Source organism: Lepisma saccharinum, chromosome 4, assembly GCF_977018435.1.
Source record: "Lepisma saccharinum chromosome 4, izLepSacc3.1, whole genome shotgun sequence".
NCBI lineage: Eukaryota > Metazoa > Arthropoda > Insecta > Zygentoma > Lepismatidae > Lepisma > Lepisma saccharinum.
The window spans coordinates 68,118,591-68,143,279 of NC_139232.1; the positions used below are offsets into that span (position 1 = coordinate 68,118,591).

The 24,689-nt window shown below is 35.8% G+C and overlaps 2 protein-coding genes across 6 annotated transcripts in view; one reads left to right on the forward strand and one right to left on the reverse strand.

Annotated features, from left to right (window-relative positions):
• The window catches only part of LOC145986549 (putative serine hydrolase), a 33,256-nt gene extending 25,413 nt beyond the window's left edge, over positions 1–7,843 (forward strand). For all 4 annotated transcript variants that reach the window (XM_083120683.1, XM_083120686.1, XM_083120684.1 and 1 more), the window contains exons 2-3: positions 4,360–4,441; positions 5,864–7,843. In XM_083120683.1, coding sequence (XP_082976809.1) covers positions 4,360–4,441; positions 5,864–6,714 — 933 coding nt within the window. In that variant the 3' untranslated portion in view covers positions 6,715–7,843. The remainder of the gene's footprint in view (positions 1–4,359; positions 4,442–5,863) is intronic.
• Positions 7,844–16,381: 8,538 nt separating this feature from the next.
• LOC145986550 (uncharacterized) lies at positions 16,382–24,532 on the reverse strand. 2 transcript variants are annotated; one of them, XM_083120687.1, is made up of 4 exons: positions 24,279–24,532; positions 18,828–18,981; positions 17,873–18,033; positions 16,382–16,611 (listed from the first exon to the last, which is right to left on the reverse strand). In XM_083120687.1, exons 1-3 carry the CDS (start codon positions 24,359–24,361, stop codon positions 17,878–17,880), a joined length of 393 nt encoding a protein of 130 aa, XP_082976813.1. In that variant the 5' UTR covers positions 24,362–24,532; the 3' UTR covers positions 16,382–16,611; positions 17,873–17,877. The 2 variants fall into 2 exon arrangements, with proteins under 2 accessions (XP_082976813.1, XP_082976814.1); XM_083120688.1 differs by lacking the exon at positions 16,382–16,611 and having other exon boundaries at positions 17,693–18,015.
• Between the last annotated feature and the right edge of the window lie 157 nt (positions 24,533–24,689).

Genomic DNA, 24,689 nt, shown 5'->3' on the forward strand with positions numbered 1-24,689 from the left:
CTAATTTTGAAAGTCAAATTTAACTGTTTCCTAACCTAACCTTGCCGTTCATGGTTCGTGGGGCTATTTATGAATGTTTCGTGGGGCTATTTATGAATGGTTCGTGGGGCTATCCATGCATGGTTCGTGGAGTTTTCGAACCTTGAAAAAAATACAAAATCAGTAACACGAAAGTAGGTATTTTTCTATGAAGAAGGTTGCAACACTGCATAACCACTGATCATGGACTACGATAGTAAAGATTTCTCCGCCATATCGCGTGTAATGCAAGCGACAGCGAACAAAATAAAAATACTCGATATTTCGAAAATTGAGATTATTTGAATGCAAAAAACGAAACGCGAACTTGAAGAATCCTTAGCAATGCAGAATACGTAAGTATCAATGTGAAAAATACGAAAATAAGGGAATTAGAGACGTTTGGTGGTTACTGAAATTTTAATAGGTTAGGTAAGCATAGTTAGAAAAATAAAATAAATAAAATTCTGGTAAAAAAAGGCACGTTTGGAAACACTGGCGAGACCGCATGACTTACGATGCCTGTGCCATCTGCAGGTACGTAATGGAAACAACGGCATAATGTTGTTGCTTTGCACAAAATGCAAGTTTATTATATCAAAAGTGCTTATTTCTTGTTGTGCAGTATTCTACGGTGAGAAAATACCTCCAAGAACTTTCAAAATACTACAGAAACTCATTTCCGTAAGTAGTTTCTTCTGTAAAAATGAAGAAAAGTGTCTCGGTTATAACAGACATTTACCGAAAATAATCTGTATCCAGATTAGAGTTTAAATGCATGTTAAGCAGTCAGGTTTGATAACGCTGCCTCAAATATATATATTTTCTTTCCTTGCACTGTTATGTGATACAAATATCCACATCCTGTGTATAAAACACTTTAAACTTTAATTCCCAAACTGTTGTTGTTGAGGGCGAAACCTTCTAATTTTAATTAATCATTAACTCTTTGAAACTAAATGAACATGTGGTAGTCATAGTGTTGAAACGTTTGGACCATTTACACACAAATTAGTGTCAAATTGCTGATCATTTATTAGGAGATGTTTTGTGATTACCAAGAAATAGAAACCCAATAGCTTACAGAATCTTCTGTTTGAGGGAGTAACAGTTCCAAAGATTAAGGAGTTTTACAAGTTTTATAGGAGCATATTGGAAGTCTTCTAGAATACTGGAAATGATAGTGAAAGTACATTTGAAGGTTTGAGAAAGTAATTAGTACAGCTTAGAGTTCCGCAAAAACTATTTATTGAAGAAAATCTATGAAAAGTAGCTTACATTAACATCTGCACTTCCCAGCAAGCAGCCCATTTCCACAGTTACTGTTGATCTCTTGTCTTGCACATGGGTTACTGCCATATTTACACACATATATTTACACACAAGGTGTTGTGCTTGCGCCCTGAACCTAAATCTTCTATACATATTTTCTCGGACTGCCCTAATTACTAGATACCACGTGATCAGTTGTTGAAAGCATTTAGGGATCCAGAAATCTCCTCTGCACCCCACACATGTAAAGTAGATTGCAACAACAATCCATATCCAAGAGTTGGCCCCCCGTGGCGGAGTGGTTAACATATTGTGCTACGACACCAGGGGTCCCAGGTTCGAATCCCAGCCTGGGCATGGATGTTTGAGTGTGTCCATTCATCAATTTCATCACGTCATCACTCATCACCATCTTTGCAAATTAGCCAGAAGTGGCACAAAGGGCGAAGTAAAATAAAGCAAATCAATCAATCATATCCAAGACAAAGATAAACAAATGGCTGTTAGCAAACAAATATGTTTGTAGGGTTATGCAGAAGAACAATCATTCTCCAGAACACATCCAGTAAGTAATCACTGAGCTGATAAATAGACATGAATGGAAATAGAACTAGGTATTAAAAAATAAGAAGCGTGTGTGTACCATGATTAGTTGGGAATTAACTATCAGAACTTTGGTCCCAGTTGGAGGTTGAGTGTATTGGAGTCCCTATACAAGGGTCATTCTGTGGAAAACTGCAAAAGTTGTATTCAAAATCACGTGTGGAACAAATATCATTGTCTATCTATAGTGTGCGGAGGCAGTGACCTTGAGCTACCAAAATATGGCATTGGCATGCCTGCAACATTAGGGTGGTCCACAAATCCAAATATATGAGTTTCCATTCTCCACAAGGATATTTTTATTTGTTGACACGTAATTAAAAAACACTCCAATTTTTATTCCAAATGAACAGTATTTAGGGGCCTCAATTTACACTTCTTTTTATCTAATTAAGTTGCATGTATCTCTTCTTTAAGAGATGTATGTACATTTATAAACTTATGACTTTAACTTTACTTTTGATGAAATTCGAAACTTGTTATTGTGATTTGTGACTTTACAAAGAACTGCTATTTCTGTTCATCTATTATCAGAGTTTCATTATATTTTTTGATTAGGCCTATGCCTCGTTCTGCTGAGTCATTTACTACTTTCGTTTGTAAGATCCTATGACGAAATTATTTGAAAATGGGACCATCCATCCATTCCTTTGGATGTTTTTGCAGAAAGCTTTCAGATTTAGTTTTAGCTTGCTTCATAAATATATCAAGGAATAAAGTGGTTCTTTTTGTCACAAAGTTCGCTAACTTCAGATCTGTGGTCTGCAGACATCGTTTTGGGATGGAATATCTTGGATGTTGTAAATTCTGACATTTTCTCCTTTGTTTCCGTGTCACTCGTTCATCAAAAAAGGCAAGCAGAACCAGGTGTTCCGAAAGAAACAAAAGATATCTGCAAAATGCCCATAAGGGTTGGTAGCCACAATCCGATTTGTGTAAGTCAGAATTGGGATATAATTCAAAGGTGCTCGAATTCCAAGATGAGCTTCGTTGCACTATTTGATGTAGACCAAGCTCACAAACAAAGCTAAGTGGGTTATTTTCCTGATTTCTCATGGGCCAACTGCAATGGATGCCGAAATATGAATATCTTCAGCACATAGATACCTCTGCTCATCCATAGAGCCTAGTGAGGTGCACCAGGAACTTGACGTCGTCGGCTTGTAATCAAGGGGTCCCGGGTTCGATACCTGGTAGAGGCACATAGTAGTTTTGGATCCTACTTTGGTCCAGTCCCTATTTGCCTTACTGGGCATCTGTGACTTAAAACACCAGCTGAAACAAAAAATAAAGTACCAGGAACTCAAAACGATTAATTTCTACTTCTTCCTCCAAGAAGCAAAAGATAAAGGAGCAGAATCCTTTAAATAATTCCTTCAACATTCTGAACATCGAATGCAGTTAACTGGCGAAACTCTCACAGTAGATGTTGACATAATGGACCCCCTCCCCTCCCAAAAAGTGTTTATGATAGTGTGATCTCCAAGAATCATCAATTACATTAAAATTTCAGTGTGTACTAGAGGACAAAAATAAGGTATGTGGAGAAAAGTTTCGAGCTATTTCAGTTCTTGCTATAATAATTTGGACCATCCTACTGCGACATGCATAGGATCCTGGAAAGCAATTTGACAAGATGGCGGCACCCTTGCAATTGTGCTCCAAGCAAGAGCAGCGAAGTGTTGAGATTTTTGTTTAGCGAATGCGTGAAACCTGTAGAGATTCAGTCAGATGATAGTTTGATGATGATAGGCATTTCAGTCATACAAACAGGCATGAATGGACTGAGAAATTCAAGAATGGCATCAATAGTATGAAGGATTCTCCCAGTCAGGGTCCAACATTCACTACAAGCAAATACTGCATTGCAGCCGTGGAGAACGTGATACAGAAAATCTGACACACCGCAGTCAAGGTGGTGGCATCACTATTGGACAATAATGTTGGATCAACCCTTGTTTTTATTTAACCCCGAGCAAAAAGTTCTGAAAAGTGTGTGTGTCCACCATGACAATATGAGGTCACATGCTGCTAGAGCAACTAGTGTTGACTACTGAGGAACTGCAGTTTGAGTGCATCCCACACCCTCTGTACTCACCCGACCTCATTTTGTTGGAGTTCCTCGTCTTTTGGTCCACTAAAGAATTCCCTGAGTGAAACGTAGTTGCGGGACGACACTCTGTCTGAAAGAATTATTTTCCCGGTACTACATGTTTGTGAAGTGCTGGCATAAGTGCATTGAACTAGAAGGGGACTATGTTGAATAGCGATAGTATATTTATTACATTGTTTGAAATAAATACTCTGGTAACAAAAAAATATGGTTTTCCATTGAATGCCCTTTGTACGTAAGCACTATTTAAGACAATATTGTAGTAAAAACTTCTATATATTAGGTCGAAAGTTAATGAAGAAATATTATATGAATTCATGTGGGTTGATAAATATTTTTAAATTGTATTTCAGAAAATGGAATATAAAATGAATGGAGAGATTCAAAAAGAAGCTGTGGAGGTGACCATTCCAGTTCCATGGGGACATATTGCTGGTACGCATAAAGAAACTTTTTGTTTTATTAATTTTTATGAGTACATAATTTACTTTTACTCTGCTAGAACAATAAATAATGGAAAGTATTTTCTACCTCTAAGTTTCTCTTTTTTTAATGTTTGAAAAATGATGAATGTGCAAGACAAAAAAATTGCAATGTTTGTGTGTGTGTGTCACTTGCCGAAAAATTTGTACTTACGATAAAAATGATTCTATACACATTCGTCTATAAGACTGGAAATCTCTTCTCACTTCCTTTCTATTTTATTTTGGAGCAACTTTCTGCCACTCAAGTTAATCACAAAAATAGATGGATGGAAAGACACAATGATATACATCAATTCCTTAACCAGGGTTGAAAATAGGACTTCACCTTTGTAATAACACTTTCGAGTAGCTGGCTAGCAATGGAAGGCCGGTTGACCGACTAATCACCATTAAAAATTTTGACACTATTAATCCATAGATTTCAGTGTTTAATGTAAAATATAATTTATTTCAAGATGTGAAAACAACAAATAACTGAGATGTTTAGTGTGACCAGCAGTCATCATATTTGTCATACTTAATGCACATGGCCTAGCAAAAATTTAAAATAAATTACTATAAGCAACATCAAGGATGTAGGCAGGTAGAGGGCTAAGGGGGGCTGAAGCTGTCCCCTGAAATTCTACAAATATCAAATTTAAATAGTCTATAGTAGTAATTAATTTTACTTGCTTAGCAGGATTAACCATCTTGTATAATTAGTTGTAATATAATGAAACATTCATTTTCTGGGCTTCTATATCCCCCCCCTATATCCCTATTCATCTTATCAACACCGAAAACTACAGATTCCACACTAATGTTAGTCGTTTTACATATCACCCCTAGGGGTGCCAGGGGTGTCTTGGAGTTGAACGGCATTTGGAGAGTCACTATTCATTTTAGCGACCCCACGATCCGTATTTATTTTGAGATTGCAAGTGATATGTGTTCCAAGTTTGGTTGAAATTGATACAGGAGTTCGAGAGTTATGCTGGAACAAACATACACACATACATCCATTTTTATGTATTAGATTTAAAAAATATATATATCTGGTTACTACTTAAATAGAAAGTGTTCACATTTCTGTCGGGTTAAGGATTTGTTCATGAAGATTACTTTTCAAATGATTAAATTTAATAAACTAAATAAGATATTCTCTTGCCTTTTAATCATGGTTTCCAGGGTTAGATTTCGTGAGGAGGGACATTTTGATGTATCCAACTTTAAATCATAAAAAAAATATTACATATGTACCGTCACAGACACTTCTGGGTTGTAACAAACTCATTGACTTTCAATGGGATCATTACAACCCAGAAGTGTCCATGACTGTACATGCACTTGAGAACTGCAGGCCAATGTAATTGTAATGCACTTTTATTTATAGGCAAAAGATGGGGCCCCAAAAATGTCCAACCAATTTTAGGACTGCACGGTTGGCAAGACAATGCTGGTACTTTTGATCGCCTTGCGCAGCTCCTACCAAGTAATGTAAGTCTTCTATCAATTGATTTGCCAGGTCATGGATTTTCTTCTCACTATCCGAAAGGACAGTTTTATTATCTTTATTGGGATAATGTTGCTGTTGTTCGACGTATTGTGAAGTTCTACAAATGGAATAAGGTGACAATACTGGGGCATTCTCTCGGTGGTGCTATTGGATTTTTATATGCAGCTTCCTATCCCAACGAAGTCGAGAAGCTTATTTGCATAGATATTGCTGGCCCAGTGGTTACCTCAGATCCACAAGTCGTGCAGCGTACTGGACCTATAATAGACAAAATGTTGATGTACGAGGAAGATTTGGACATGGAAACCAAGTTGCCATCCTATTCACAGGATGAAATTGTAAAGCTTTTGCTGGATGCTTACAAAGGCTCGCTAACTGAAGTTTCTGCAGAAACTCTTTTGCATCGAGGGAAGGTGAAGTCTTCTGTAGGAGAAGGTTTCCATTTCAGTAGAGACGTAAGACTGAAAATGTCTGGCTTAGGAAGCATTTCTCTGGATACCGTTCTGGAATTTGCCTCGAAGATCAAGTGCGAGGTTATGAACATCAGGGCACATCCGGGGGCAATTTTTGATAAAGAGGGTTACTACATGCAGATAGTAGAGAAAACCAAAGAATCAGCGAAGCATTTTGTATATCATGAAGTTAAAGGAACGCATCATGTTCATTTAAATGAACCTGAAAAAGTCATTCAGCATTTATGTGACTTCCTAGGTACTCCTAAGGTTTAACTTCACAGTTACTTAATGAAAAAAAAAGGTGCTGTAACTTTATTGTTGTTATGAAGTTTATCTTTTTCACATGCAAGCGCAGGTCTGGTACTTTGTGCTATTTAAATTATTTGTGAAATATTTATGTATGCAGATGTGCATAGTAAACTTTTAAGCAGTATTAAAAATTTTATTTTTGGATAGAATATTTTTAAGAAACTGAATGATATTTTTTTGTTGTGGTGGGTCTAAGCACACTTGTTACCTTTCGGAGAAAGTATTCAATGTAAATAGTTTTTATGTGAATAATGACAACATAGTGTGTTGTGTAGTGTAAGGTGTCGGTTTATCTCAGTAATGTAGAATACAATAGGCTCACAAAATAGTTTGCGTATTTGAATTAAATTCAGAACATAATAAAGTATCTCACAAGATAGTTTCATATTCGAATTAAATTCAGAACAAATAAAGTAATCAACTTTTCAGTACACTATTGTCCTAGAAACAATAAAATGATAGAAACATTTTCCTTAGATTAATTTTGAAGAGTATACCTGAGGCAAACTAAAAAAATTCAGTCAAGGCCATTTGAAACAATCATGAACAAAACAAATAACAAATACGTACAAATGATACAAACTTGCCAAAATGACTTTTTAGTCTATCATAGTAGACAGTTTATATAGCAGATTATGCAACTTCAGAAATATGTGATGTTCTAACTAGCTTTAAAAAAATACAATTTTACAACACTTTTCTCCTTGTATTGACGTTATTTGTTTATTTATACATTAAACATTATATGAGGGCATTTTTGAAACTGCAACATGCTAGAATCTTGAGTTTTATGTTAATTTCTCTTGTTATTTAATTGTTATTGAAAGTGTTTTTTTCTCTACACTCATGACAAATGAATATGTTAGACAAAATGCATTTGTACCAGTGTGTTAATTTTCATGCTTTTTTGTTAACCAGGGTGGAAAGTGTGCAAGGGAGAACTCCAAATGCACTATTTTTTGTACATCTAAGTTTACGCAATTTACCTTTTGACAAGACATAGTCAAGCAAAGTGTTAATAAAGTATTGTAAATCAGAACCAAAATAACGAGCATATCATACCCCACCGTGAAATAAATTCTATCAATTTCTGGAATAAGTCTTTTTTTTGAGTGCTTCAAGTCCCTGCTACCCTTAGTTCCATTTGTCCAATACAGTGCTGTTTTGTGCAATATTATTGTTCTCATTCATACTGCTTTTAAAAAAGATAATTGAAATAAGATTCAACTTATGAGTAATTACATATACTATTATAATGTTTTTTATTTTTACGGTGGCATTTTATCCTGGATCCCCAGACTTTTTTTTTCCAAGCGTACACAGAAATGTATACACACACACACACCTACGTTACATGGCTATTAAGAGTACAGTAGTGTACACTGATAACCCGTGTAGTGTTCTGTATTATTTTTTAAGTTAAGTTTTTAGTTAAGACACAATTTGTTGAACAGTTATGTTGGTACATTTAAATTTAACATTTTAATTATTCTCCTTCTTATTTATCCTATTCTTTTATACAGATTTAATGTAATATGTCTTTATAATTACTGCCAGCCTCTATGGTAGAGTGGTTAGCACAACACAATGCCAGGGATCTCAGGTTCAAATCCCAGCCTGGGCATTGTGTTCTCTGCGAGTGTCCTTTTGTAAATTTCATCATATCATTCATCACTCATCCTCATCTTCGCATTTAGCAAAAAGTGGCAGAAATGGGAAGTAAAATAAACCAAATCAATTAATATTTCTAATTACAATTCACCATATTCCTGTGACAATTTTTCCTTCTTTGATATTGCTTGTGTTTTTTCCATCTAATTACAAAAAAGTTCCATTGTTCATCCATGATAATGGTTTAGAAAACCTGTATAGCCAATGCATCTCTTGAAAAAAAATGCATGTGTATAGCATTAAACATTTTATATACACACAAACCAAAGTTCATAAAACTAAAGTTCTTTGTTCAGATATATGTATGCATATTTTTTATAATTTCTACATGAGTGAGCAAATTTTAACTATTTTTTTAGGCACATTCGCATTCTTTCAATGTATAAAGAATTTTGTACACTCACTTATTTCTGCAGTGAATTTCATTCATTCTTCAATGTTCATTGAGGTTATTGAATTTCTTGATGCATGTATTCGCGGCTCTGGAACCTGCCAGCTGGGTAGGGTCGAGTTGCTATGGGGAGAAAACTGCTGTCTCACTAATGCTAGAGTAGCCGGAGGTGGTAACTAGGCTACCCTTCATGCACTCCTAGAAACTGCTGTCGGAACAAAGGAGTTCATTGACGTTTTGTGCGATACAGGACTACCCTCGTGATGTAAAACTAATAGTGCAAACTCTTATTGTGTTATTTGGATCTTCTTGTTTATGTGTAGTATAGAGGCGGCAAAATGCCTAGCCAAAGTGCTCTAGTAAATCAGTACATTTGTGAATGTGGTGAAACAATGGTAAAGTATTTTCTTGAAAACTGTGCAAAGTAATAGTTACTGTGGAATTAAGCATTTACTGTTCAGCAGCATGAGAAAGCAAGCTATGCGAGAAAACATAATTCCTTAATTAGAAATTTACCCATGTTTCAGGGAACAAAAACTTGGTAGCAAACTAATATACTGGAATCAAGTACTTATGAACTGCTACAAACAGGTAACAGCAATGCACCAAGTGGTTGACAGCTCAACAATGACATGGGAACCCCATCAAGCAATAACACATGTTCCTGATTAAATGGTGACAGTGGACACTGAAATTAATGGGAACTATCGATAAATAGTTTTGTGGATATAGTAAGTACTTGATTCCTGTGTAGTAATGGAAATTTTAGGTCATAGAACATTTCCTGTAACGAAGTGTTAGTTAAGTAATGAATGACCATGATTTCCATTGATTGACCAAAAAGTAAACTAAGATCTCTGATTATCAGCAAGATTTCATAGTGTTGTGCTCAACTATGGATAGCAAATTTCCATGCATGTGGATGTAAGTAAAACAAATAGGGCTGTGCTCATCACTGCTTTATTTACTGTATTCTAGATTGGTTTTACTCTTATGTTACATACAGTGAAGTATATAGAACATACTAAGTTGTATATTACCATCTATATTAAGAACAATTGATTTACTGTTCATATTACTATTTTTTGCCAACATATTGAACAGACAATAAGTATACATATTTTTGACAAAATCATTGGCTTGCCAAAGACATTTTGATTGTTTTAAAATACCACTAGATGAAAGCGAAATATATTACATGCTCAGTCTTAGATTTGATTATAAAACTCAGCAGAAGTTTTGATTGTATGAACCGAAGAACTATTTGAGCCCAACACACACACACACATTTACATTGAGATCATTAATGCTTATAAATAGACCCCCATACAAAATATTTTTGTTTCCTTAATAATCTTCAAACAGATATAATATTTCACATTAAGTTGATTTTGAGATTTTTTATCAGTGTTCATGCATAAACAAACATTTTCAAGGTTTTATTTATATCTCTTATTAAAATACTTTCATTTTATTTATGCACAATACTCAACAAATTGCATGAAGCAATGATTGTGGATTAGAGGTGGTTTATAAATAGTGCATTAAAACAAATAAGAAAAAAAACATATAGGGCATTACTTTTTATGGATAGTTCTTACTTTGTGATATATTTACAAACCGTGTACACAAACTAAATATGAACAGACAGGACTACACAGCCGAAGTACACAATGCAACAATATCAGGATTTTTTCCCTGAATTTTCTTTGTGATGCAAAAATTACCCTAGTGAACAGTTTTGTACTTTTTAATACTTGCAACAAAGAAAACGTGGCTTTCATTAATTCTAGTCATACATACCATAATAGTTTTTCTTGTATGTACATATTGTACTATTCTACAATTATTTCTCTTGTAGTCTACAGTTATTACACGCATAAAAAAACAGTTTTTCGTTGTGACATTTCAGAACACATGCTCCCTTCATCAGACATTTATTTTTAGTTTGACTAAAGATACAGTTATAACAATGATTGAGAATTTTTTAAATAAAAAAGAGATTCCATTATACAATGGATGTTGTCAATGTTACATTCTCCTGAAACGTCACAACGAAAAGCTGTGTTTTTTATGTTTGTAATAACCGTAGACTACACGAGAAATAATCATACATAGCTTGCTCACAAAAGACAAAGACAAGTACGTTATACCAAAATACATTCTTTTTACATAAATTACATAAACTTCACATATAAAGGTGATGCATTCTAATAAGCTTTGTGATCTAATAGTGTGCTTGATTTAATTTTATCCTTTTTATATTAACACCCCTATTTACATGCCTGTAATTGGTATCTCAATACATAAATACAAGTTTTGAGTGTTGAAATGATCATCTTTGCAAGAGCAATCAGTTCACACACACTACAATATCAATGTAAATTGAAATAACAAGGAACACAATCAATTCACAATAAATTAATATTACATAATTAAACTTTTCTAGTCAACAAAAATGCATACAATCACTATTTAGAGTAATATTGTTAATTACTAATCTAATATTTCTACTAGTTTGTACTAAAGTATTTGTCAAGTGTTATATCTGATTTAGTCATTAGATTATAAAGCTCAACTTCAGATCAATATACACATTTGAGAGCTGATATCATTGTCACGAGTCGAGTTTCTCTACTGTGTCAAGTGAAATTGTAGTTACATCATGGGCATAATAATCCTTAGTGCACCAAACCAGCAATTATATTAATTTCTATACATTAAGTGGATTTGTTTATATGGAGTAATAGCTCTGGAAAAAGAAATGAGACTACAATAAACTAAGGGATATGGGGGTTATTTTCTTGTGTTACCAGTATGTTGTGATGAGATTTTGTACGAGGATACATGCAAAATTAATGTCTTCTAGTATTTGGCATCTAGACCTGGGATTGTAAATTCCTAGTTGCCAATGGTTGGATGAATTGACACCATCATGAAATTTTGCAGAATAACTTTTTTAAAAAATAATTTAACTGCCTGTCAGTTTCAGTGACTACTTTCAGACAGCAGCCTTTGAGTAATTTAATGCATACGAACCTTGAAGTAAGCACGCAGTGAAAGATTTCCGCTTTAAAGGTCTACTTATTTGCTATGGGGCAGCTATGCTATTCGAATGTACAGATATAACACTGTTCCTGATTATGCGAGTTTATTTACATAATGTGCAAGCACAATTAGACTACATAAATAAATAAAGTTTGTTCGACGATAAACTCGCTCTTCTCACTTAGGCCAGTTTGATGGATATTCGTTTAACTAATTAATAATGAACTAAATTTGTCTTTTGACTGTCAAGTCACTTCTTCACGTAGTATAGAAGAGAAAGATTATGAACAAAATATAATTGAGTGAGTGCGTGCAAGATCGGAACTTAAATCATTATGGAAAGTACTTATCCTTCTCCTCCATATTGTGGTTCCTTGGACACCTTCACAAAGTGTCTACCTTAAGGAAAACCACTTCCTCTCCCTTGGTCAGAATCCAAAATGCGCTGCCTCGCAGCTCTCCCTTGGTCAGAATCCAAAACGCGCTGCCTCAAGGGCTGCGAGGTCGCACCGAGGTTTCCTTATTACATCATTGTGTAACCGATTCTATTGACCTCTGGTGACAAAATTAACAATGATTCCATCAATCTGGCACAAATGCAACAGAAATATAACAAAATGACGGCTCCGCGTGCACTACGGTCCATAGTAAGTGCCAGTGAGTCATCAAAATTGATAAACAATTAATTTTTTATTTTTTTTGCAACACATACGGAATTATTGTATAATTGTGTAAGAAGAGAATTCAACTATGTCTGCTATAAATTTAAACTCTCTCATTCTTTGTTAAAACTAACAGACCTTTCAATTTAACTAAATTCTTGAACAAAGATAGTTCTTTTGACTTCTGCTCCTTTAAAACCTAGTTCTTCTGTCCTGGTAAGAACGTGTTACATTTAAGAACCAAAACAACAAATTGAACAAAAGCAAATAGGAGGTGGAGATTTACAGTCATTTTTATTAATAATATCACATGAAAACGTATATTTAGGATCATGAAGAATTTCAAGGCTTTTAGGTTTAACATATTGTTAGTTGCAAGAAATACTGTATTAATTCTGGGGTGCACTTTTTTTTAGGTAAGTTCTCTGAAATGCATAGCAGGAAACAAATTTATGAAGTTCTGGCAAGCAGAAAGTTGTTCTTGCACTCTGTTTATTGAAATTTTGTATTTTTCATAGATGCAATTAAATATAACATCTCTTGCAGAAATGGTGCCAGTGTAGGAAACCATTTCATTTTGCAGAAATGTTTGTGTGTATTAACATTGAGAATTAGTGCTCATCACAATAGTTTTAGCAAGTTATTTTTTGAGAAAAAGAGGATGGGGGATTAGGAGGCATTTTGTTGTACCACTCTTCAAACAATGGGCTATATGAATAAAACTGAGCACATGTTTACACATTTTGATATGATCAAAAAGTCACCTGTTCTCAGAAATTGAGTGAGTCACAAGTAGACAAGTAAGTATGCATGTCTGCAGGTTATAAAAAAAGTTCATATATCTTATGCAAAGCTGCTAGCTTCTAAACTATACGAGGAATGACTTTATTCATAAGAAAATGCAGCACATGGTCACTTCTCGAGAATCTCTCTAACATGTTCATGAGTACAACCCAATGTCACCTTAATCCAATAAATAAGCACAATCACTGTCATAACATCACACAGAAGTTAAATAGCTCTTTTCTAGAACCTCATCACATATGTTACGGTTACCAATTCTTACTTGGGTAAAGTTGTGTAAGTTTAGTTCTCTAAGAAATGCTAAAATATGAAATCCTAAATTAAGGAATTCCTACCTAAAAACATCCATCAACAGATGCTATATGTAACACACAAACTGTTACAATTATTGCAGTATTTGAGCCCTACTGTTCGAACATGTCACACAACATGAAAGTAATGATTCATAAAGTTGTCTACAAATGTAAAAGCATACCACACTTCATTACTGATTTCATAACTCCCTCTTTGGCTCCAATATCAATGGGTCCACATACCAGCTGTTTTAAACTTTGCTATATGCAAGCTGGTCCCATCTCTCTTCATTGCATCTAATATACACCTAACCAAGCATTTTTTTTTACATTTAATAAATACAGAACGTGACTACACAGCTACATCTAAAAACATATTACACAAACCATGAAATAATGTAATAAAAGTACTTAAAAAATACTATAAAATGAACTACTTAAGATTTGACATTTTACAAAAAACGTTTCTGACACAACTGGTCCCTTCATCAGGTTCACTATCTTGGCGAGTGGTATCACTTCATGGCCACGTCAATTAGAATAAAAGACAACGAGAAAGGTAATTTCCTAACAACTGGCCCCTGTACAAATAAAACATCATATTCCCTTCTTTCCCTTGTAAGAACATCAAATCTAAAAATGAACCATAAAAAACTTTATCACATTAACACGTTAAAACCCCACATCCTGCCACACATGACCATATGGCAACTGGTTTGGCTTCTCGCTGAATGCCGGAAGTTGCCAGACTCCTGCCCATGCCTATTTCCCTCCCGATCCTATCCCCCAGTACTATGTCATTTTAAACTCGAAATCCTGGATCTCGCGAGTCGAGTTGATTATGGCCAGTGACCTGAAAACCGATACTCTTTCCTACCCTAAAGATACGGTAGTAATGAAAAGTGTTAAGGGCGAGCATGGGGAAAGGATAAAGTATAAATACACGGGGATCCTGTATTTTGAAAATCGAAAAAGTGGCCAAAAAGTATGGAATTAAATGTGGGATGAGGGTACCGCGAACAATTGAAAAGCATTTTACAGAGTACAAAAAAGATAGAAGGAATGGGGAAAAAGAGGGGGACAATGAAAAAGGGATATATAAAATCAAGTGTAAATGTAACGAGGAATATATAGAACAAACTGGAAGAAGTATGAAGATTAGATGGGGAGAGCACGATAAGGATATTAGAGGGGGAATCCAAGAACGGGGTTGTCTGAACACGTAATTGAGGAAGGGCATAAAATTAGGAAGAGAGAGGTGGTCAGAATTGAAAATAAACCAATGAGCAGAAACGTGTATGAAGCGGCGTTTATTTGCAAAGACAGGAATAATAAATTGAATAGTGATGATGGAAATGTTGATGAATTACGGAACAGGATGTTCAAGAGCTGGGACGTGAGTAAAGGAAAGAGTATCAGTTTTCAGGTCACTCTGGCCGTAATCAACGTGACCCACGAGATCCAGGATTCCGAGTTTAAAATGACGTAGTCGTAGGGGATAGAAGAGGGAGGGAAGTAGGCATGGGCAGGAGTCTGGCAAACTTCCGGCATTCAGCGAGAAGCCAAACCAGTCGCCATATGGTCATGCGTGGCATGATGTGGGGTTTTAACATGACGAAGTTTTTTATGGTTCATTTTTAGATTCAAAGTTCTTACAAGGGAAAGAAGGGAATATGAAGTTTTATGTGTACAGGGGCCAGTTGTTACGAAATTTTTAGCATTACCTTTCTCCTTGTCTTTTATTCTAATTGATGTGGCCATGAAGTGATACGACTCGCCAAGATAGTGAACCTGATCAAGGAACCAGTTGTATCTTGAAACATTGTTTTTTTGTAAAACGTATACTCACAAATCGTAAGTAGTTCATTTTATAGTATTTTTTAAGTACTTTTATTATATTATCGTGAGTAAGTCGCACACGCCTTAAATATGAGCATGAAAGAATGGCGTGAAAATTAGCTTACTAACATATCACTGATTTTTCTTATTGTGAACACAAAGTTTGTAAGCAACCTGTAATGAATAACATTTTCATTGCAAATATTTGTGACTGTACTACTGTACTGTTTGTGGTGTTGGCAGTACAAACTATTCATTATCCTTGCTGATTCCCTTTGTAGGGTTCCTCTGTCTGCTAGTTGGCAGTGTTACAGAGACTTTGTTACATACTAGTTAAAAAAAAATGATAAGGGGAATTTCATCAAGCTTTAATGCTTTATAAATAGCTACACAGACATACTGCTGAATGTTACTCAATAGGGAGTTCTTACTGACATGTGAAGCAATGAGAGCCCCACACAACTAGTTGTAGCATGTGAACTTCAATCTCCATTTAAATGCTTGGTATAACTTTTAAATGGTTGTTTTTTGCAGAATGATTGCTGCTGTTATAGCTTTTCCTATGAACTTCATTCCTTAAATTCAATTTAATTTAAAAAAAAGATAAAATAAAGACAGCAAAAACAATACCTAAATATGCTATATTTAACTTGTAATTTGTAGTGTTCTTTGTTGCAAGGGGCCACAACTCTATATGGTCCCTATCTAAACATGCAGGAACCTACAATGTTTATAATTCTACAAAGAACTCATCATGTTTCAGCTATCCTTTGAAATTTGTCTGTTAAACTTTGCTTTTCTATTTTAAGACATGATTCCTTTCTACTTTGGCTATTTTACATAATTTTCCTATCTCTTGAGTAAACTGCAATTTTTTTGCATAATATATGTATTTGTATCTCACAAAATAAGTAAATAGTAAGTGAAAATGATAAAAGCATTCTTTATATAAATCATCCACTTACAACAAAACAATATTTTAACCTTTTTATTATTTATTGTGAGCATTTAACGTGTGAAAGCCAAAATACAAAAAGTGAACTACTACTAGCAACAGCATTCACAATCGCCAGGCTCAACCAATTGGATTTCTTTTGCAGCAACTACATCAGATACTTTCCCGAACATTGTAGCAGATCCATGTTTAAGGATGCTGAAACATAGACAGCTGCCGTAACATTGTTGCTACTAACATTCGGAGGAATCATATTTGAAATACAGTTTTAACTTATGGACACCACACACGGCAAACATCACAGATGTTCCATAACTGCTTCAACATTTTACATTACATCACCATAAGGTACAAGATATAAGTTTGATTTGCATAGGAAGTAAATTCCACGTAAAAGTAGTTTCACATTTAAAGTACTCTAAATTGATTGAAATAAGATTGGTTTTCAACACTACTGCACAATAAACTAGGAAATAAATTAGTTGACTTATTGTGAAAATACTCAGTTTTCTAAAACTGCAATACAAAATATTGTATATGAAATTTGATTATAGGTATTGGCACTTCTAGTATAATTTTGAAGCCAGTCTTCACTAGGGTTTATTTAGTGATCTTACATATTTTCTTTGGCAATTTAGACTAGTGCATAAAACATTATTTTGTACTAGAAATATATACATACACATTTCTCACTCTTGGGATTTAGCCTGATGGGAAGTGACAAACTTGTTACTATGCTACAATGTCATGTGTCGTTTCTTCCTGAACATTCGTTCTGCATCTTCTCTGTCAGAAGATGTTACGATACTGAAATCTAGAATACGAAGAAAGGGGAAATAGGTCACAATTCGCTTTCTGTATGTGCCATTTTCTTCAATTGGATTCCCATGTAGGGTTAAGCTGTACAGTTTAGGCAACAAGGTAAGAACCCGCAAAGCATTGAAACTGCATATGTTATTTCCATGAAGATACAATATTTTGAGGCCTGTAAAATTACAGAAATCATAAGGTACCATGTTCAACTGATTAAAGCTTAGATCCAACCATGCTAATTTTTCTGGGTGACTGATAATTTGGCACGAAATGCTGTAGAGACCCCCTATTGACTCCAAGTTATTGTTATTCAAGCGCAATGCTCTACTTCTAAAATGTCCAGTATCAGTTCTGTGGTAGGTTTTGGTGCCACGGCGTGGCTTCTTTTTCCGCAGTTTCTTCAGAGTGGAAATGTCGTAAAAGGAAAAATCAAGGGGTGGATCAACAGCGCCTGCCATTGTTCTATTCAGTTTTTGAAAGACAAGCAAACTGAGATATAATTGCAAACTTTATCACAAGAGCATTTTGATTTGATTTGATTTAAAGTATACATTTGTAACCTTACATAAGACAATGTTTATTACATGTACAAGATATTAGAGGAGTATTTACACATGTGACACACTATCAATGCATGATAACTCACATAAGCTAAGTTGTGCCTTTTCCATCACCTCCAAGGGTGGAGTCATTTTCTGCTAAAAATGCAGTTTTCATGGCTTGAAGATGAACCTCGGTTGGAGAAAAGTAAGCTTTACTACGAAGCTTGGCTGATGATGCCTCCAGTTCCTGCAATAAAAAGCATATCTATCACTAATTATGTGAAGTATGTACCTGAATTAAAATTGGCTACCTAATTTACTAGTTATTTTTTCGGTATAGAAAATATATATTTTTACATACATATAAAAAACATTGATTTTATTCATACAGTTATAAAGTATTTCAGTAAAAAAATATTCTCTTATACACAACTAATAATGTTTAGTTATGACTGATTTCACAACTAGCTTTCAATCTTTTATCCAAGCACATTTCCCTGTTCTAGAATTGAAGGAAAAACATATTTAGGGTACCGTATAACTGAAAATTCTGTGGCACAAAACATGCAAGAATCACAGTTCTCTGACAGAACAAAACTTACTATTAGACTTTACATTTTTATTTATTTTTATTTGCATTATCAAAATAGGAAATGTAAACACGATACTAGATATGTTAAAAAAATGTGCAATTCAGTTTCCCACACCATTGGCAATTCCTTCCTCAGTTCTTAACTTATTTATTGTCAAAAATCACTTGCCTAGACCAACTTTAGGAACTGGAATGACATAGACAAACAACTTCCTTAAAAATAAATTCGTACCTCAAGTTACAGATGATGCATATGTAGAAAAAATATATCTGAAGTAATTCATATAGTAATTTATCCACACATCCTCAAACTTTCACAAATGTCCAATTTATGGATATTAAGGTCCTAAATTTGCCCATAGGGCCTGTATTCCTCTAAAAAAAAAAAAAAAACACTTCACTGCTCCCCCCCCCACACAGAGATAATTCTGAATACATCTCTGCAGTCATATTATGTTTACATTTACCTGTAGGAAAGTCTTATTCCGCTTCTGCACTCGTTCCTTATCAGATCTCAAATCTGATCCACTACCGTGGAAAATACTTGATTCAGTTTCATTCAGGTTGTAATGTCCAGTTTGTCCATTCAGCTCTCTTCCTGGGATTCTCTTCCTATCTTTCCTGCAACACATGCAATGCCCAATTATATCCAATACCCATTCTTATTTATGGTAAAGTTAAATAATTTAAATTAACAGTTTCTTCAGTAAACTTTACTGTTCGCAAACTAAAAAAACAACAACTCAAATCTGCATCATCGTAGTTCAAACTGGTTACATATACAGAGTGGGGTACCAAGATACACTTGTTTTCACACTTGATTTATTTATGGTGCAATTTTGCTTGTTGGTGATCGGATGGAGCAGCCTGAAATCTAAGAGTCGGAAATGACAAGCCACATGAGCATTTCACACTGTAGTGACAAGTGAGATGACTACAAACTACATACAGGGTGTCTCCATGACTTTGATTCATACTGGCACGGTGGATGGAGAATGACCCAAGTTCCAATATGAGATAAGGAACCTTGGTCTGGAAACGAGTCGTTAAAAAAAGTTACTCCCTCTGTCCCATAATTATAGTCCGGTATGCCAAAATGGTAGTACAGGAATTACAGACGAAGAGGCAGATGGAAAGCACATGGATGAGGAGAGGCACAGTACATCAGTCTTCAAGATTGTGAAGAGGAACAACGTGACCTTATCGCAATGAGCAAGAAATACCACCCAGACGATTACCAAAAGGAGGCGTTAGGTTGCAACACACCGGTGTGGCACTGTATGGCAACCGGTCTAGCAAGGCACGCTACAAATCATTAGTAGAGCACTCCTTCAGTAAGTACGTGTGAGAAGAACAGCCATGAACACACAACCCATGATAGGAAGCGACAGGGGTAGCAAGAACCTCACGGACAGTAAACGACATGCAGTGTACGAGTTTCTCTTTGAAAACAGTACGGCTGGGGTACTAAAGAATGGTCACCAAACCATTAACTGTTACCAAAGTTGTTTACCGGGACATGCTCATCAACAAGTTAATCCCAGCAATAGATGCACAATGGCCTCGTGGACTGTGCGCAGGGAGAATCCAGGTGTCCGTTCAGCAGGACAATGCGCGTCCACATATCGTTCCCAATGACCGCACCTGGATGGATGCTGCAGCGGCCAGTGGAATCACTTTGGATCTCCTATGCCAACCGCCAAACAGTCCGGACATGAATGTTTTAGATCTGGGGTACTTCCGGGCAATTCAGTCTCTCCAGCATCAGGCAGCTCCACAAACTATTGATGAGTTGATCGCCGCAGTTGAAACATCTTTCACTGATCTGACACGCGACAAGCTCAACAACATCTTTTTCAATTTGCAGTCCTGTCTCATTGAAATTATTCGCCTCCAAAGGTGGGGACAACTACAGGATTCCCCATATACAAGAAGCACACTTGAACCGCCGAAACATCCTGTCATCTCGCTTGGAGTGTCCTCGAAACATTTACGACGAGGCTAGAGCAGCACTGCAGCACTAGATCTAGCTCGTTGAGGGGATGACAACCTTCCTGGACCAACAATATCTTTCGTCTTGATGTTTTATTTTGTCGAACTTCTTGGTCACTTTGTATTGATCCTGGATTGATTACTTTTTATTTAGGTTCTTTTGGATACTTGATCGGCCAATTTGTATTGATCCTTAAGTAATAAAGTTGTATGACTCATTCCCGTGTTTCATTTTCTTCTTCTGTATACACCAATGTCACAGTTTGAATATCGGACAATTATTATGGGACAACAAACAAAGGTGTACCGGACAATAATTATGGGACAGAGGGAGTATATGCTAAAACTAGTTGGGGCTGCCTATGAGAGTGGAATGAGACAACTGAAAGATGTGACTTGTAGGTTTAATATGAACATTACTATACTGTTTCCAGCTTTAGAACGAAGTAGGTGTGGCCAATAAGTTACCGAAATTTGTATTAATGCGCGCGGTGCCCACTTTCTATTCGCCAGCACTTGCCCCTCCCTCCCAGCGCACGTGTTAGCTTCAGTGTCAGTATTTTCCACAACGTTTCGAAACTAGAGGGACTTTTAAAAATGTGCAAATTTTAGTTTTTAAAATGAACACTGTTGTAAATACGAGAGATGAAGAAAATATAATAAAATAGAGGTAAACACTTACCAACAATGTCAGTTCTTGTCAATGGTAATATACCATGTAAGAAGAATTCACGCAGCTGTCCATTGTAGCGGAGTGGTTATCACTGTGTGCTACGACGCCAGGAGTCCCGAGTTTGAATCTTGGCCTGGGCATGGATGTTCTTTGTGAGTATTATTTCATCAATTTCACCATATCATCACTCATCCTCATCCTCGCGATTAACCAAGTGTGGCAGAAATGCGAAGTAAAATAAACCAATGAATCATGCAATAATTTAACCAGCGTAGACACTCATATTCATGAAAAAAACAACAAAAAAAACATCCACTTTCTTGCTGACGGCAGCAAGTACAAAATCGGCTAAAATGTGCCATCCGCATTTTTGTTCGGCTGAATTTCCTGGCGGACCGCATGGACATCTATGTTTAACTATTCTGATAAAGAAATTTACCACTTTGTTTGTTCTCTTTATATTGCTATCACAGGCCATTGACCAAATACAGGAACCACATTCAAGAATAGGTACAACGCACGTTGTAAAGTAGGTTTTGAGGGCAGAAACATGCGTGATATCTGTAAATCTGTAAATTAGCCCAAGAGTTTTCATGGCTCTCGAAGTTATGTAATCTATATGGTGGCTGAAAGTGAGTTTGCTGTCGAAAATGACTCCAAGATCTTTGTGCTGTTGTACGAACGAGATGATTTTGTTGCATAATTTATAGGATGGTGCTGTAAAATTGGATTTGATAGTAAACCTTATAAAAACAGATTTTTCGGGATTTATTTTCAGATTCCAGTCTTGGCACCAGCGTTCAATGTTTTGTGAGATTGTCTTGCATGGAACATGTGTCTTCAACTGAAGCGATGTTTCTAAATAACTTACAGTCATCAGCATACAATAAAATTGAGCATTCTGGAGAAATATATTCATAAATATCGTCCATGAAACGAGTGAAACACAGGGGCCCTAGAGAACTTCCTTGAGGCACACTGGAAACTACAGGGAGCCATGACGAAGTGCAACCAGATATGATAACCTTTTGCTTTCTATTGTGCATTGATACTTACCTATTCTGCATTGCGGAAGATTCTTTGAGGTGAAGTTATGCCTTTTTCCATAAAATAGTGTCAACTTTTCATATTACGAGTCATTATTTGTCTTCCTTGTTCTGCTTGGGTAACAGACCATATGACGTGCACTCATCATGGATCATCGTGCGTCGTGCTTGTGTTTTATAGATTTGGAGTGGGAATGCAGTGTTTCAACCTTCTTAACCGAAAAATACCTACTTTCGTGTTCATTATGTCATCACAAACCATTGACGGATAGCCCCAAAAAAAACATTCACGATAGCCCCACAAACCATTCATGATAGCCCCACGGACCATTTCCGGCAAGGTTAGGTTAGGTTGGGTTAGATAAGAATAGTTAAAAAAAAATCTCTTAAAAAAAAGGCACGTTCGGGAACACTGGCGAGACCGTGTGACTTTCAACGCTTGCGCCATCTGCAGGTACATAATGGAAACAATGGCAAAATGTTGTCGCTTTACAGAAAATGCAAGTTCCTTACATAAAAAGTGATTATTTCTTGTTCTGCAGCATTCTATGGTGAAGCTTTCAGTTTCTGCGAAAGAAAATACCTCGAAGAACTTCGACAATGCTACAGAAACTGATTTCAGTAAGTAGTTTCTCCTGTAAATTTGAAGAAATCCGTTCGGGCTATATTGCATATTTACCAATTTTCCATGTTTGCCTATCCTAACCTTCTGTGAATGGTTTGTGGATCAATTTTCGCTTAAAAACCTTCTGTGAATAGTTTGTGCGGCATTTTTCGGTTAATAAGTGTTAGTGTAGCAAAGACGCGGTAATTTTACAATATGACGTGTGAGCGGTTTTTGGTAACAGTTTCATGCATCGGAGACACATTTCTTCAATTTTACACAAGAAACTACTTACGGAAATGAGTTTGTCCAAGGTTTACAACCTCCGTCGATATATATTCTTCCTAAAACTTCATCCTACAATGCAGCAGAACAATAAATAATCACTTTTCATGTAATAATATTGCGCATTTTGTGAAAATCGACAACATCATGCCGTTGTTTCCAAGATGTACCTGCAGATGGCTCTAGCGTCGGAAGTCATGCGATCTCGCTAGTGGAATCAGGGTTTCCAAACGCGCGATTTTTTCGAGAAACGCAAGTTTTTTTTTTCTTCGAGAAACGCGCGGTTTTTCTTCGAGAAAGGAAAATGGTTTTTCGATGAATTTAGGGGTGAAATGGATGCTAATGGAACCTAACCTAACAGGCCTAACCTAACCTCGTGTGAATGGTTCATGGGGCTACCCGTGGATGGTTTTTGGGGCTAACGTCAATGGTTTGTGGGGCTACCTGTGCATGGTTTTTGATCCCCGGTTTTTTACAACTTTCATGCACAATAGAGTTGGAAACATTGATATTCGAAAACAAAAGAAGCGTTACAATTCGCAAAGCAAGCGATATCGCACCGTGACGTGCTTTCCGTAGCATTAAGGAAAATGGTTTATTTTAGCAGAAAAAGTGTTTGTTTTCTTGCAAAACGCATATTGGCACCTTCCACTATGTTCCGCAATACATAATTGGTAAGTACACACCACAAGAAAGACAAAATATCCCATTTAAATGTGTCTCCGATGCATGAAACTGTTACCCGGTTTTTTTTTTTCAATTTAATTTTGTTTGTCTAACCTAACTGAACCTAACCTTCCGTGAATGGTTTGTGGATCAATTTTCACTTAAAAACCTTCTGTAAATAGTTTGTGCGGCATTTTTCGGTTAATAAGTTTGGAAACACTGCATATCAGCTGACGATAGACAACGTGAGTCAAGATTTGCCCGCCACATTGTGTGTAACGAAAGCGAATGAGCAACGAACAATAAATACTTGTAATGTGAAAAATTACGCTGTTTTCAGTGAAAAAAACATAATCCCACGTTCAAAAATGTTCCGCTATGCATAACAGGTAAGTACAAATGTAAATAATTAGGAAATAAACGAGTGAAATGTGTTTTCACTATACCATACTGTTACCGACACAGGTGTTTTTACAAACTGTACTCACACTGAATTGTTTTGAAGAATTTTGACGGTCTTGCCAGCGACATTCATCGACAATTCACATTTTGTAACAGAAGTTCCACAAGAAGAAATACATAAAAATTCGTATTATTTGGCATCGGCCAAATTCAGAATAACGGTACAAATGGAAAACGATATTATACTCACAGTGACTGCAATTTAATGTCTAACTCGATCTCTTGTTTCACAAATCGTGCTATGACACCATCTACCACACAGAATTCTGTCATTTGCTTTGCACTTTTGATTGTACACGTGTGAATCTTTTATCTAAGTGTTGAAATGAATTCGTCCAAAATTACGAAATTCGTTACATTTTGATTATGTTGTTAACGTTTAGTACAATAAACGTTATATTGCGTCGTCTGCTTCTACATCAAAATAACGTCGGCGTCGGCATCTTGTCGTTGTAGCAACAGTAACTGCTGCCAGATCATCGTTAAAGTTCGATACAGCTTTTTTTTCGGGGTGGGGGTTAAAATAGGGAAGCTGATTGAAAGCTACTGTTTGTTGTTCGATCATGAACTCATAATTATAATGTATTTTATAATACATATG